This window comes from Taudactylus pleione, unplaced genomic scaffold, assembly GCF_031769625.1.
Source record: "Taudactylus pleione unplaced genomic scaffold, aTauple2 ptg000615l, whole genome shotgun sequence".
Lineage (NCBI taxonomy): Eukaryota > Metazoa > Chordata > Amphibia > Anura > Myobatrachidae > Taudactylus > Taudactylus pleione.
In genome coordinates this window covers 6966588-6982350 of record NW_028285017.1, presented here as the reverse complement: position 1 = coordinate 6982350, position 15763 = coordinate 6966588, and the positions used below count along the sequence as shown (strand labels likewise).

Sequence of the window (15763 nt, the reverse complement as noted above, 5' to 3'; positions counted from 1 at the left end):
AGGAGAGGTTTCCATTCTTAAGGCATAATAAACCTCACACTAAATCCCCAGCAATCCGGAGAATAGATTCCATTTACAGAATAGAAAAATACTTACATTAAAACGGGGAGGTGTGTCAACTAAATTGGACAAGTGTATAAGATGCTCATAACAAAAAATCAGCCTCTACCATTTTTCAAGTAAAATTTATAACAGTGGTAGCTATCACTCCATCTGCTGTGGAACTATAAATCCCAGCATATCCTGACACAATATTGCTGTTAAGGCAAGGTAAAGCGGTGGCAAGGCATGCTGGGATGTGTAGCTTCACAGATTGCCGACCCTAGGTCTATAAAATGATAGCTAGAAGCTGATTGGTGACAACTTCTCCACCTGTCCTCTTTAGAAGGTTTGACACATCTCTCCCTAAGTCACTAATATGCCACCCAAACAAAACACACCACTGGTAACCTCTAAGTGATGTACACAGATTTTGAACATTAAGGCCACATACCACTGGCGTTTTTATTAAATGCACTTTACATACATTTTGAAAATGTTAATATATGTAAACAGATCTGACATTAGAAACCAGCGTTTCTAGCATGGAACCTATTCCCAAATGCTACTTGTTCCACTTACGCCTTTCCCAAATTTCAATGCACTGAAAAGTATAAAAATAGTAACACAAATCAACACGAATTAAGTGCGTCTGACCCCCTTTTGTACTAGCACATTAACTTGCTTTCACAAAACTAAACATAAAATGAGTGTAATAACACAAAATGCCAGTGGATAAGAGGCCTAACTTTTCTCTAATGCAGATTTTCACTTGAAAATATACATTAGAAATTATGTCTTACTTTTGGAGTGTCTCCAAGATGGGTACTCATGTTTAATAGGTAAGGCAGAGATATCGGTGATACCAGAGAAGTGGTGTGAAAAGGTAACAGTGCAAGCTATACAAGGAGAGTCATTCCTAACACATTAAAGCACGTGCTATGTAACATAGGAGCATCAATAGAAGAAAATATAATGAAACTACCGAAAGCAGCAGTTTTCTATGTATACAGCCAGAGTGCTGCCCCCCCACCACAAAAAAGAAAATCCTGTACACCCCAACTCATAACCCTAACCTCTTCATGACCACTAGTATTTGCTCTCTGTGACGTGTCACATTTATACATTTTCCTGTCTGCCAGCTAAGCAGATACACATGCTTGTCGGCTATGTGTACCCTACTAAAAACAGTACATGGCATTATAATAATTGGGACAGAAAGAATATGCTAATAAAACAAAGCACAAAGTGCATTATGCAAGTTAAAATAGGGGCATTTAGCACAAGCAATAAAACTATGAGAATTCTTCCTAAAGCTACAATTACTGCAACTTTGAGTTTACTATATAGATTACTTTTTATGGTTTTAACTATATCCAACATGCACATGCTTTGTATTTTACAATCTTTAAAATAAAGATAGCTTGAAAGTTAGAAGGCCTATAAAGCAAAACGCGTTGTTACTTTTCTTCTTAAGGGATCCTCACACTAGCTTCCCCTATTACAACAATTTACAGATTCAGTGCAATAGCTTTATTCAATAGTTGTCAGCCTGTCAGGACCAAGATATACTCTACCCATCCTGTTAGTCCGCAAACTGGGCTTCCCTACTGACAGCGAAGTCCCCAATTACTTCACAGGATTTCCAGGGCTGTGCATTGCAGCACATATCCACATTAGTGATATAAAGTAAATATGACCCCCCTGAGGACAAATGTACTAAAGGCAAAGAACAGGCTTCTATCAAGCCATTTATGAGCAACACTAGACCAGCGTTACATTGCATGTGCTTTACTGTAACAAAATGTGCAGGTGATTCAGTTAAGCTCTCCCAATGAGTTATTATGAGTTATACATGCACCATTAGCGACGTCTGAAGGTGGGTACACAACTCTTGTCCACTTGAAGAATCCTAAAACATTTAAAGATGTTGCCAAGAGTCAGCAAAGCAATACTATCAATTTATTGAGCATTAAATTGTTTTTCCAAACATAACCAGGTTAAAACAACTATAGGACACATGGAATCTGCAATACTTCACACATGGGCTGTGGCAGGGAACTTACGTGATGAACTGAGCTTGACCTCACCTGAGCCATGTCATCTAAGCAATTGAAGATGTACTTCCGAGCCTCTTTTGATTTGATTCCAGTTTCCATTTCATGCTCTTCTGGTGTCTAGGATGGGAAAATAGTAAGCTTTTACAACCTACATTTAGTGCAGACTGTCAGTAAATATAACAGCATCTTCTAACTTTCAGAGACCGTTACACTGCAAGCTTGACAAAAATGTGACATTATACCTCATTTTACCAGTCACGAGTTGGCGTGACAATCGCACATACAAACATACTAGTTAGGAAAATAAATGCAAGAAAAAAAAATGACGCAAATAGAATTTCCTATGTGGAAGCAGCCTTCAATTACATATTTTATAGGCACTCAATAGGGGGAATTGTGCTAAAGCTCTCTATGGAGTAGTTGATCTAATTATGGCTGGTGTCATACAAGCTACATAACACCTGCGATCTGTAGCTAAACAAATGCAGCATGAGTCATACGAACCTACAGAAATCATGGCCAGGGATTTGCAGCTTTACTTTAAAAGCTACAAAATACGGTTCTGTAGCTTGTGTGACACTATCCCAATGCTAGTGCTTTCAGTACCTGCAAATTATATTAAAGCGAAACCTTATTCACAGTTTAATATTTCTAGCCAGCTGTATGCTCCAATAAGCAGCTTATGGGTACTGCCGGGTCCCAGATATTTCTCTGAAATTTCTTTGGCCAGGGACAAATTGCATAAAATGACAAAAACGTGTAATGGCTATTTGTTCCTTACATTAAAACGGTACACAAAGATCAGTGTTGCCTCATTTCAGCGGTGTGCTTTGGCAAATTGATAGTGACCCACTTAATTTCCCTTCATCAAATAATCCCAAAACCGAGAATTAAGTTGCATTACATTACAGAGCGACTCAAACATTCACTAGCCATAATTATTTGAATTTGTATAATGGAGTATGACACAACTGGAAATATTTTGACATAAGGTTTGTCATTGAAAATTATTTATCCTTATGCACAGACCTGCCAAAAGCAAGTAAATGCCCTTTCAGCCATCCTAGCTAGATTGTTCCATGCCGTGTCATACTACAGCTTGCAGAGATGTAGATAAGGTACAGTAACATGAGAAGTCTAATACCAGAACTGATGTCAGAATATTAATGCACTTTAAGTTAAATCTGTTAATGTTACAAGATGACGATATTGGACAACTTTGTATTTTAGGCATTTAAACATGTAAAGAGGTGAGTTTATCAATACCTGGATAGACACTGGATCATTCCCATATAGCCTAAATGGGTCTGTACCCTCGAAAATAACTCACTCACTGACTGGCAAATGAGTATATATGCTAGACAATCATATTCGATCGTTGTTCACGTTGCTGAAGAACTCAGAGTTATGACTACCCCGGAGCATTTCCATTCCAGGGTACCTGACCACCCTCCAAATGTTGTGTCTTATCTCTTGCCCTCAAATCAGACTAACTGAAGAAGAGATCTGGGAACACAGCGATTATGGATAAGAACAGAAAACTAATGGAAACTGCACATAATGATGAGCTCTGTAAGCTAACATGTACATTTCTAACACGAGAATAATTTACTTTAGTGCCAGCATTGAAAACCACTGTGTGACACCAGCTCAGGCTCTGGTGCCATGTAATAAGAGCCTAGTGTCATTAACTGTAGCGTTATTGGATTCAGTTTTACAGTACTTTGGGCTGCTTAACTGTTCTGAAATGTATTAACAGTTTATTAGGGTATATGCAGCAACTATTCTGTAAAGCCAGTGAAGCTAATGAACAAAATCTAAAAAGTTGGTCAGTAAACGTTACAATCATTAGTAACACCCTATGATCCATGTTTTAGCAGATATTTTCACACTTTAAATCTAAAAATATACACTTTGATGTAATATGGCCAGTAGATTATACACCCGTACTATTCTGTATACATAAACAGATTGTTTTAATAACGATTTCTGTGTAACCATGCCAATCCATCTACACAGTAACATGTTTGAAGGGGAGCACATATCAAGGAAGCAAAAAACTTCAAACCCCTTTAATTGAGTTACCCAAAATTAAAAATGTATATCTTTAATGTTCCTTTGTAAAAATATGCTTATATTTTGTCATTTAGAAGTGTGTATGGCAAGCACTGAAGTTCTCTTACTACCTTTAATCTCCATAAAGGATAGCCCAAGTCTGGGTCTCTATTGAAAAATCTGGAGGTCTTTGTTCCAGCGCTGAGAAGGTACTCAGCAGGAAGTCCTTGGGTCTGGGAGATGTACCTTATCTGAAAAAGACATAAAATAGCAGCAAATAAGCACGTGTTCAGGTCAGCTTTTCACATTCACTCTATTATCTACTAATGAAAGAGAGTGTCCTTGGAAAATGCAGAATAAATGGAACAGCTGCTAATAAATGAAAAGCCCATTATATTTTTGGGTGTACGCTTGTTACAAGGCACACTTTTCAGGCTTATGGAAGGTGGCTGAATTTGTCACATCTATATTAACTGTCAAAAAAACAGGACGTTGAATATAAGAGCTTGCCAAAACTCCCCCCTTACTGATTCAACGAGAGGCCAACATGTTCCTTTTCTACCAGGAGAGCAAACCTGTATAAACACAGAAGGACCTAAAATGTCATCTGCAACTAAAATTAAGGACTTTCATGTTTTGAAGTGACCAGCACTAATTAACGCAAACATGGTAATTAGTCATATGAAATGGTTATTTTTAAACTACAAAATTTAAACCAGATCAGCAGGTTTACAGTTTGCAGACTAGAAAATGAGAAACACATTTTACATAATAAAAATGAGAAACAAATAAATGTATCTTAAGTTGAAGCAGTGGTTCACCAAATTAAGAGTTATACTGAAATCTCAAGTGTACAAAGCGATTACCCATTGGCACATGGATGTGAGCCAAGGAAATTGTAATGTAGTCAGGCTCTATTGAGACTGGGGAGCAGTAACTAGTCTGCATGCAAACATATCTCCTAACAGTCCCGATTTTGCTCACAACGGACAGTCTAGTGATCAGGATGTTAGAATCCAAAGAGTGTGGCAAGTATGGATGTAAGGTTTATAATGACTGTCTGGCTCACACCGGGTGCAGGTATAAACTGACAGCAATAGATCTGTCCAGACTCTGAAAGGTGGGCTATTTTTGGAGAGAGACCCATTAATACCCACCCCCACGGGAAAAAAACATGACACCTTTAAAATAATACTTATAGGTGCTCAGCAGAGTGGCACAAACCACAGACTAACTTTATAGTAAATGATTAAAGCCTAAAGGAGCATCTCCTTAGGAGACATCATATAAAAGCAACAGGAAGGCGAATTTATGTACAAATGTGAAGCAACCCATATCATACTGTTGATCAATCTAGTGCAAGTTATAATGTAAGCAAACAGCTGGCTTCTATGGCTTGTAGCACATTTCTGTTATCTGCATGAGATTATGAAATAAAGCCTTATTTGTGTGCATGTTTTGGAGGGTTATAAATATGCAAAATGTACAATACTGAAGTTTGTACTACATGTAATGCTTCAAACTGCTGTAACAAGATAAACAGACCAAGAAACAGCCACCTTTGTGTCACTGTCAGAGGTGGAGCCATTTTAAATGAAACCTATCTGATTTTAGGGAAAGAAAACAAGCAGCCTTCACACCCACAATAAAGATATGATTCTCAGAACACTGGCATACTCTCAGTCAAAAGAAACCACCCAACCAGAGCGGCTTATTTATAACTGCTGAAAGTCAGCATGTTTCCTCTGGAAATTTACTAAGTGTTTCAGCAATCTCATTGCTGTAGTTGCACAGACAATCATTTACAGCTGTGGCAGGTAGTCACTTCAACACACTGCCAGGTTACCCAGAGTACCACAGTAACTAGTCCTTACTTCCATTGCGTGCATTTGTGTATATATTATAAACATACACATGGTGTTTACAGATGTGTCTTCATACACTGTGGCTATAGTCGCTCCAAAAAAACCCTCTCGGCGCACCAGAGGTCACAGGCAGCACGACAGCCAAACGCCTTTTTCGCTCAAAATGTGCCTCTTATTTGCATAAAAAGAAAACAACAACCGGAAGTGACAAAACTGATCAGTGCAATCTAGCAATGTAGTTTTATGTGCCATATTTGAGTGACTGGGTGTTTGGACAGTGAATTTTGGTGTGTTGTCTTCCATGCAGGTGAAAAACATTAACATGCAAAGGTAACACAAATGACATTACCAAAACAAAGAAATTTGTGGATTGTGGGAACCTATGCTGTGGACATGGAATTACTGTTTAAGCAGAAATTGGGAGAAGGGTAGGAAGGAGTAATGGGCGGTGGAAGCATGCGTCAGGCTTTAAAAACAGACCTACAAGTATGGGGGCCCATACATAAAGCCGCTATTGCGGAAATTCCCCGTTCTGCCGAAGGCAGGTCCAAAAACAGGGAATATTCAATATGTTGAAAAATCTCGATTACCCAATACCGACCAGAAGAAGGTCGGAATCAGCGAGCCAGGTATTTTCTACATGTTAAATTTCCCTGATCCGCAAACTGATCGACAATTATCGAATGCCTTCTATCGGCAGGACAGATCGGCAAAGCGGGGAATCTGGGCCTTAGATGTATGGGCCCTATATCTGGTTAGCATAGTGGAGGGGAATTTCCAGTAATCCCTGGTTGCAATGTAGGCTAAAAGGGAAATATTCTTTCAGATAAAAAAAGGGCAACAGATCCCTCCTGTGTGTACCCAAGATAGTGTGAGATTTCTATAAACTAGTGATCTGGAGAATATTACGTATCTGTACCAGCATTAATTTTCCCTGGGAGCAAAATGTACCCACATATAATAAAGCTACAGATAGGAGGGGCAACAACATCAGTGATTTTTTCCCTGGACATTACTCTTAGAAGGCTTTGCAAGGGGAATATAGTAACTACTATAAAAATGTATAAGGCAAACATTTTAGAAACTATTTAACATGCGCAAACTATTGCATACAGTAAACAAAGGGGATAAATATAGGGTATATGCACAATAATGAAACGGGTATATTGCTAGTACTGCATATACTTCCTTTACATTAAATTTACTATTGCTGCATAACTTTCAGGTGCAACAACTCATGCTATGCAGAATACAGGTCACTCTTCATACTACACTAAGCAGTATCACTACAATGTGACATTATATAGAGCTGAAAGGTTTCAGTTACTGTTTTATCACAGGTGCCCCTGAACAGCTGTGTACAGTCTTTAGAAAAATCCCCATAGAAACTAGGGCGCACCTCCCTCCTGCCCCAAGTGTTACAGAAAACAGTAGGGTAAACATTCAAATATGTTCTCACAGGTTGCAAACCTTTACAGATATGGGTGATTAAACAATATTCGTAGCCTCCGGAAAGAAAATAAAACGAGCAAGCCATAATCATATTAAAAAAGGGACAGTCATATCTTGTACAGTCCCTCATGATTCAACAGGGTTCCAATATCTTCTAGCCTTTCCCAGCCTCATCTCACCCCTGACAGATCAGCATCTAAGTGGTGTTAACTTTTACGTCCAGTTACCACGAGCCTCCAAATGTGGTGTTGAGGGCTCCATATAGTATACTGCACAATTTACAAAAGTAAAATTACAGTGCTGACCATCTGGAGGTTTTGGACGTAATGTATATACAAGTATGTTCCAAATGCAGTGCAAGTATCAATAGGAAAGAAATATTGTGGCCAAAATAAAATGTATCTGTAGTATCAGAGGAAGGATAGTTTGTTTTTTGTTGTGTAGCTTTAATGTGCTAATCATTTATCTACAGCTAAGCTAAGCTTTCCAATTACCATTCTGATACCTAAAAAGGTTATGCGGGACATACACTGTGCGATAAAAGCAGCCGATCCTATGGATTGTCCATGATATTGGACTAAGTGCGCTCCCGTGGGGTCGTACATCGCACCCCCTGATCTTACTGCAGGATCAGTCTATCAGGGGATGCGAGGTGCATTCCCATGCAGTGCTATGCGGAAGGAGGAACGAGGAGCAGGCATATCGGGCGGTCGCCAACGTGTGTGGGGACCGCCCGATATGTCGGACGTCGGATCCCCCATCGCCTCGCACCATGAATAGCCCGCATTAGACTTGAACTTCTTGGCAAAGGCACTTAAAGCGAGCATACACCACATAATGATTACAGTAATTGAACTGCAGTTATGAAAATACCAGCCTTGGAGAAACAGACTGTTGTGACGGACATTTAAGTTGTCGGCTTCATTTCAATCTAAAAACCATCCCATCTTCCTGCCTTCTACTGAGATTATGCCAATATGCTCCCACTGCCTTAAACTGGGTACACACTAGACATTATGTTGTCCTATCCCACGGATCGAAGCAACATATCTGGTACATAGTCTACGGTGTACCCATGATATATACACTCCAGCAGGTAGCTAGCGACATCGGGTGGACAGGTGATGTCGCCAACGATGGCATGCTGCACTCTCTCCCATTGGATGGTTGTATACACACTTGCCCAGTTTAACTCAAGAATATACACTTCTGCAGGATTAAGACAAGATTTCTTATAACCCTTTTCCACCTAAATTCCGGGTATGACCCGGAGTTGGAACAGGGTTCATATCCGGATCAGACCCGGAATTTTACCGGCAACGACTCGGGATATTCCCGAGTCGGCGCCGCTCACACCGGAGTCGGGTCTGCATAGACCCGGCTTTTCCGGAGTGAAAGTGGTCGCTTGGAGATGATGTCATCTCCAAGCGCCACTATAGCCGGACCAATCGGCCGGCTAGCAGCGCACTCCAGGTCATAGTGACCCGGAGTGCACTGTTCTCACAGCAGGGTTTCACGGGATACGACAGTGTTAAACCCTGCTAGTTACCTGGGTTGGATTGCCGGGTCATTCAACTCGGTGATCAAACTCTCTCCCCTTTTACACCAGGGAGCTGCCCGGGTTAACCCTGCAATAACCCGGGTTTTAGCTCCGGTGTAAAAGGGGTATTAGGGTGAAGAAAGTTTCATGTAGAATAATTGAGGACCATTTAAAAGTCTCTTAGGCACTATTTTATAAAGCACCAGCCTTGGAGCTGTAAACTTTCTGTACTCTATACACCAAAGTAAGCTTCTCTGTAGTTAGCCTGTATGGATTACAGCCAACACCTGACTTTTACAGACAGGATTCCGAACTCTCCCTCAGTAAACACCTTCTTAAATTAGGTACATTATACTATACTTCTAGCCTAATTCTCTGGCAACATTATGTCACAGAACTTAAGATTCAATTCTCAACACATGAAATGGGAGAAAAGTGATGCAATATGTTACTTGCCCCTGTGGTCGATTATGCCAAAATAAATTATGAAGTATAATAAATTAACTCAACTAATTGACCTCCGTTTAGATGTTAAGATTTCAGTTTGTTATGGTAATACTTTTCATTTAAATGGAGTTAAACCTCTTTGGAGAGCAGGTATGGTTTCTCATATTTTAGTGTTCACACATTTTCAACTGACCGGTACATAGCAACACCGTAGTATGTTTAGCTAGTACTCCAACCCAGAAGATCATTTTGTCCTTCAGCAGCAATTACGCTGGGCATACACTATATAATTATTGTGCTAATCCACCAGAAATTGACAGCTCGGCCAGATATTTGTACTGTGTGCGCGGCAGACGATAAAATATTAGATTGGTCGGGCATGACTATGCAATATTTTGCAAGTTAAAAGCTGGCTGCATCAGGCAGTGTATGCCCAGCCGCGGTCGACCAACAGGCATTTCCCCTGTTCCTTCACAGGGAAGGAAGGGGGAAAAGGTCTCCTTCCCAGGGAAGAAGTGCAGATATCGGGGACAATAGACAGATCTCACAATGTATGCCCATGATATCTGCAGGGTATCCGTCTGAAAGGCATTCGGGCAGACCTGTAATGCTGTATGCCCAGCATAGTTTAGAGCAATATTTTTTAAAAAGGAGGGTCAAATGACATTAAATTCAAGCCAAGTTGCATATGTGTTTAAAAGTGGTTACTGATCGTTTTTGGAACTAACCCAGAATAATAAAATAATTTTACTGGCTAGTGTATCTGCTCACAAAGCACACTACACAGCATTCTTCCTTTCCCTTACAGTATAGGCCAAGGAGACCAGTGGAACAATCTGTAAACATCTCTCTCCAAGGCTTAGTACCTCTACCCCTTAATTACACATGAAGAGCTGTGACATGTGCCCTGTGCCCCATCACCACATATATGGCACTTCTATCTGCTTACACAACTTCAAACAAATTTTATCCACAGGACTTGGGTGATTTTCTGTTTACTCATTCAAAAAAAAAAAAACCACGCTCTATAAAAATTTTAACAAAAAAAAAAAAAAATTAAAGAAGAAAAGTGGTCTGTCCAGATGTTACCTGAATCTTCCAGATTGCTTTTTAATTTTATTTTTTTTTTAAAGTATTTTATGTACCATTGCAAGTTCGACCAAAGACTCATCTGGTTGCTACAGACATTTCTAATAAAGCTTAGCTTACCTGATCATATTCTGATGCACCAGGGTAGAGAGGCCATCCAAGGAACAGCTCTGCTATAACACAACCTAGTGACCACATATCTATTGCTTCACAAAATGGCAACCCAAGAATGATTTCAGGGGCTCTGGAGAAAGAAAACAAAAATTAACATTTACTGAAAAGTGTATACATTGTTAAGTAACAATACAAAATAAGTTTCAAACAATGAATCATGAAATATAGATTAACTGCTTAATCTTGGAATACAAAGCTTTAGCTCAGAGAAGTGCAACAGGTATGACTCTCTCTATATGTACTTCCATACCTTAACCTGTGGCCTTAGAGAAAAAGCAAACCTTACAAAAAGCAACCTAACCTTATTAAGAAACAAAACCTATTCAACCTAGGGGTAAAAACAAGACACACACAACCGGTATAATCATCTCTGCACAGCCATCTGTTACAGCACCATAACTAAGGGAAAAATAGTAAAAACACATTAACTGCTGTACAATACCAAGATAGTTGCTGTGTCAACTCTAAGTTACCTAAAACCTATAAAATTACCTAAAACCTATAGGACATTGTAGGAGTCTCTGCATACAGTATATCAGAAAGGGTATATAGCCCATTACCAAGTAAATGAACAATGTATGCAAGCCACATACAGCACACACAAAAATAACCATGTTGTGCTGGTAACACTGCTCCATACAGGATGTAATGCTCAGTTTGTGGCTTCCCACTTGCCTCCAGCAATCTCCCAACATCATCACACTGTCAATTTTACAAAAAGTTCTATCCGCACTTTCACAAATAGCCACAAGACCAGTAGATGTTCTGTACTACTCTACCCTGATGTCAACATTCTGATGATACATTGCAGTGCTCTTCACCTGTACGTGCTGTGATGTTCAGTTGTACAAAAAAAAAAGAAAAAAAAAAAAAAAAAAGAGACTAAATGCTGGGTTGGGGGTGCAGGGCAGGTTTGGCAGCCATTGATAGCAGACATGCCTCCTTGATGTTCCGTGAGAGGCCCAGTTACCCCGCTAGTCTAATTAATATAGTAAAAATCCAGATTTAGTATACCTGTAATTGCTAAAACATAACTGTTAAAAAAAAAAAAAAAAAATGCGCATATATGGACTATAGTTTTATTGACACTGAGGCGATTCAATTCAGTGCGATGTTGAATAGCGCCGGGAAGAAGTTCCCAGAGCCATTCAGATGTCCCCATAACGTCCTGCACTTAAGTCAGGAGATTCAGGTTACAGTGAATTCTCCAACTGCGCTGTTTTTAGGACACTCGCTAAACCACAAACCAGCATTGCGGCACTAGTTTAGTCAGATTCCTGCTTCCACCTCAGGAGGGTGCAAGCAGAAATCCCCAGCACTACACATCATACTGCATTGAATCGCATGTTTAAAAAAAAAAAAAAAATTATGATATAGAAAATATATATATATATATATATATATATATATATATATATATATACACACACACACTCAGAGGGGTTTGAGCCCTGAAACCTTGATCTACTCCTTGGGTCCTGGAGATATTTACATATAAGTAATTAGGCGGAGTGCTTTGTCTATTACCCGTTAGATATATGCTTTTGAGGAAAGGCACCAGGCAGATTGTATTGGAGTGCGGGACATTGTCCACACAGATAGGTCTAGATACATACATATAGGTGTATGTGTGCTAGAGATAGTTCTATATATGTATATATTTTTGTCTTATGTTTATATCACATTTTTGTTTGTGTGAAAAAAATTTTTTTTTTTATATACACACTAATTATATCACACACACAAACATATATACAGCATATATGTGTGCTAGAGATAGTTCTATATATTTTGTGTCTTGAAATCTTGTTTATATCAATATATCTAATGTAAGGGTTTTTTTTTCAAAACTGTTTATTGAGGCAATGAACAGTGACAATATAAATAAAAAATCGATTGTACAAAACTAGTGTGGTGGTAGCCATTGCAAATCTGCTTAGTCAGATTTGTATCAGGGGAATCACCTAACAAAATCGGGTCTCATACCATTGCGTGGTTTAAAAGCAGGCACAGATTTGAGATTTTATGGCATCTGGCAAAGAATAGATATAGCTTTCCCAAATTGTAAAAAAAAAAAAAAAATCCACCCAAGTCTCCTTGTGTAGAGAGGCCTCAATCCAGTCCATTTTTAATATGAAGGAGTTTTTCCCTAAAGAGGACAAAAGGAGGACGGGAGGAGATAACCATTGATGCAAGATACGATTTATTTCTGCTGTAGCCCACAAATGTAAGAAGCTTCCGACTACCAGGGGTCATCCGAATATCTGAGCTAAGTACATCCAACACCACCTACTCTGGGTGGATGTACTTAGTGGAAGAAACTATCAAATCTGACATAGCATATTTTTTTACTTCTGCCCACAATCTTTTATTCAAGTGACAATTGCAAAAGCAATTAAATAGCGTGGCAGAAGAAATGACACTTAAAACATTTAGATGAATCTGTAATCCCAACCATTTGTTATAGCCTTGCTAATGTGCAGCAGGAAACATTAATGGAATTGAAGTAAGTCTCACAGGTGACCGGACAGGAAGAGGTTACACTAGGTAGACAATAGGTAAAACTGCAAAGCTTCAATAAACCTATCTGCAACAGCAATCAAGTTATAAAGAGGACTGAAAATGCAGGTCCACAAAACATTTACAAGGATGCTAAAGACTCCAAGTTACAGCACAAATCTACGCAACAGGAAGTGACTGAAAGTTGACAGTATAAATGGACAGTAAAACGCTGTCGAACAACTGCCCAGCTAAGAAATAAAACAATTGTGAAATGATGGGGATTTTGAAGCTACTCCAAGGAATATAAATTAATGGGAGTTTGTCAATGCTTGAGTTTCCACACCTGCATCAGAACGTTGCTTTATCAGCTGCCAAGAACACTCCAGCTCTCAAGCGTCCGTGCCTAGTTGACAGTGGAAAGCTTTGACGCATAGAGTTAAGCAATCATTTCCCAAGTCATAACTGTGTTTAAGCATGTCTAGCCAATGGCCTGCTGCAGAAGGTAATGAGCTCTAAAGAGAACTGGGAAAATAAAACAGCTGACTTTTTACCATCCACCAAAAATGTCATGCTTCTAAACAGAAGATTTTTTTTCTGCATACCAGAGACTCTCACAGGCTAAATTTGATCACTTCCTCTGCAAACATGTACTGTTTTTTGTTTACTCAAAGCAATTGCTTAACAACAAATTCAGGGCGCACAGATTTGCACTACGGTCTAAACTTTTACCACAAGAACAGCAATCTACAGTGACTGCTTATCGGTGTAGAAAAAGTGCCAAACAGAAGAATTGAATTACTGTAAATATGCTAATTAATATTTAGCCATTTCCCTCATGCCCTCACACTTCTCTGCACAGCGTCTGCTTTTGTACAGAGACAGACTGCTATACAGACTTACTATGCAGAAATGCATTGCATGGATTAGTGGTTTATACACAGGGGCAGTACTGTTTGTAGAACCCACTTTATGATCCGTACCAGATAACATCAGGACACTGAGGGTGTTGGAGGATCTGCAGCTGCCTGTCATGGAGTGGAAAGATTTCCTCTACTTTTTAAACAAAACTGCAGCGGAATGTCCGGTATCACCTGCTTGATTTATATCTGCAAATCTAAATTTTAAATGTATAAGTTCCACGCTCCTTTAAAATATCAATCACAAAAACATTATATACAGTCAGGTCCATAAATATTGGGACATTGACAGAATTTTCATATTTTGGCCTCTATTCACCACCACAATGGTTTTGAAATGAAACAAACAAGATGTGCTTTAACTGCAGACTTTCAGATTTAATTTGAGGGTAATTACATCCAAATCAGGTGAACAGTGTAGGAATTACAACAGTTTCAATATGTGCCTCCCACTTAAGGGGCCAAAAGTAATGGGACTATCAACTCAAAACCTATTTCATGGACAGGTGTGGGCTATTCCCTCATTATTTCATTATCAATTAAGCAGGTAAAAGGTCTGGAGTTGATTCTAGGTGTGACATTTGCATTTGGAATCAGTTGCTGTCGACTCTCAATATGAGATCCAAAGAGCTGCCACTATCAGTGAAGCAAGCCATCATTAGGCTGAAAAATCTAAACAAACCCATCACAGAGATGGCAAAAACATTAGGTGTGGGCAAATCAACTGTTTGGAACATTCTTAAAAAGAAAGAACGCATCGGAGAGCTCAGCAACACCAAAAGACCCGGGAAGACCATGGAAAACAACTGTGGTGGATGACAAAAGAATTATTTCTCTGGTGAAGAAAAACCCCTTCACGACAGTTGGCCAAATCAAGAACACTCCAGGAGGTAGATGTATATGTGTCAAAGTCAACAATGAAGAGAAGAGTTCACAAGAGTGAATATAGAGGGTTCACCACAAGATGCAAACCATTAGTGAGCCAAAAAACAGGAGGACCAGATTAGAGTTTGACAAACAACATCTAAAAAAGCCATTACAGTTCTGGAACAACATCCTATGGATAGATGAGACAAAGATCAACTTGTACCAGAGTGATAAGAAGAGAAGGAAAGGAACTGCTCATGATCCAAAACATGCCACCTCATCAGTGAAGCATGGTGGTAGTAGTGTCATGGCGTGGGCATGTATGGCTGCCAATGGAACTGGTTCCCTTGTATGTATTGATGATGTGACTGCTGACAAAAGCAGCAGAATTAATTCTGAAGTGTTTCAGGCAATATTATATGCTCATATTCAGTCAAATGCTTCAGAACTCATTGGACGGCGCTTCACAGTGCAGATGGGCAATGACCCGAAGCATACTGCAAAAGCAACCAAAGAGTTTTTTAAGGCTAAAAAGTGGAATGTTATGCAATGGCCAAGTCAATCCCCTGATATGAATCCGATTGAGCATGCATTTCACTTGATGAAGACAAAACTGAAGGGAAAATGCCCCAAGAACAAGAAGGAACTGAAGACATTTGCAGTAGAGGCCTGGCAGAGCATCACCAGGGATGAAACCCAGCGTCTGGTGATGTCTATGCGTTCCAGACTTCATGCTGTAATTGCCTGCAAAGGATT

The 15763-nt window shown here is 39.4% G+C and overlaps 1 protein-coding gene across 8 annotated transcripts in view; it reads right to left on the bottom strand.

Annotated features, from left to right (window-relative positions):
* Positions 1 to 15763, bottom strand: part of HIPK1 (homeodomain interacting protein kinase 1) — a 105231-nt gene that overhangs the window by 34217 nt on the left and 55251 nt on the right. For 4 of the 8 annotated variants that reach the window (XM_088454446.1, XM_088454445.1, XM_088454449.1 and 1 more), the window contains exons 3-6: positions 10668 to 10791; positions 4286 to 4405; positions 2130 to 2216; positions 1901 to 1951 (exon numbers count right to left, since the gene is read on the bottom strand). In XM_088454446.1, coding sequence (XP_088310572.1) covers positions 1901 to 1951; positions 2130 to 2216; positions 4286 to 4405; positions 10668 to 10791 — 382 coding nt within the window. Of the gene's footprint in view, positions 1 to 1900; positions 1952 to 2105; positions 2217 to 4285; positions 4406 to 10667; positions 10792 to 15763 lie in introns of all 8 variants that reach the window. The other 4 variants (XM_088454448.1, XM_088454451.1, XM_088454452.1 and 1 more) reach the window with 2 other exon arrangements.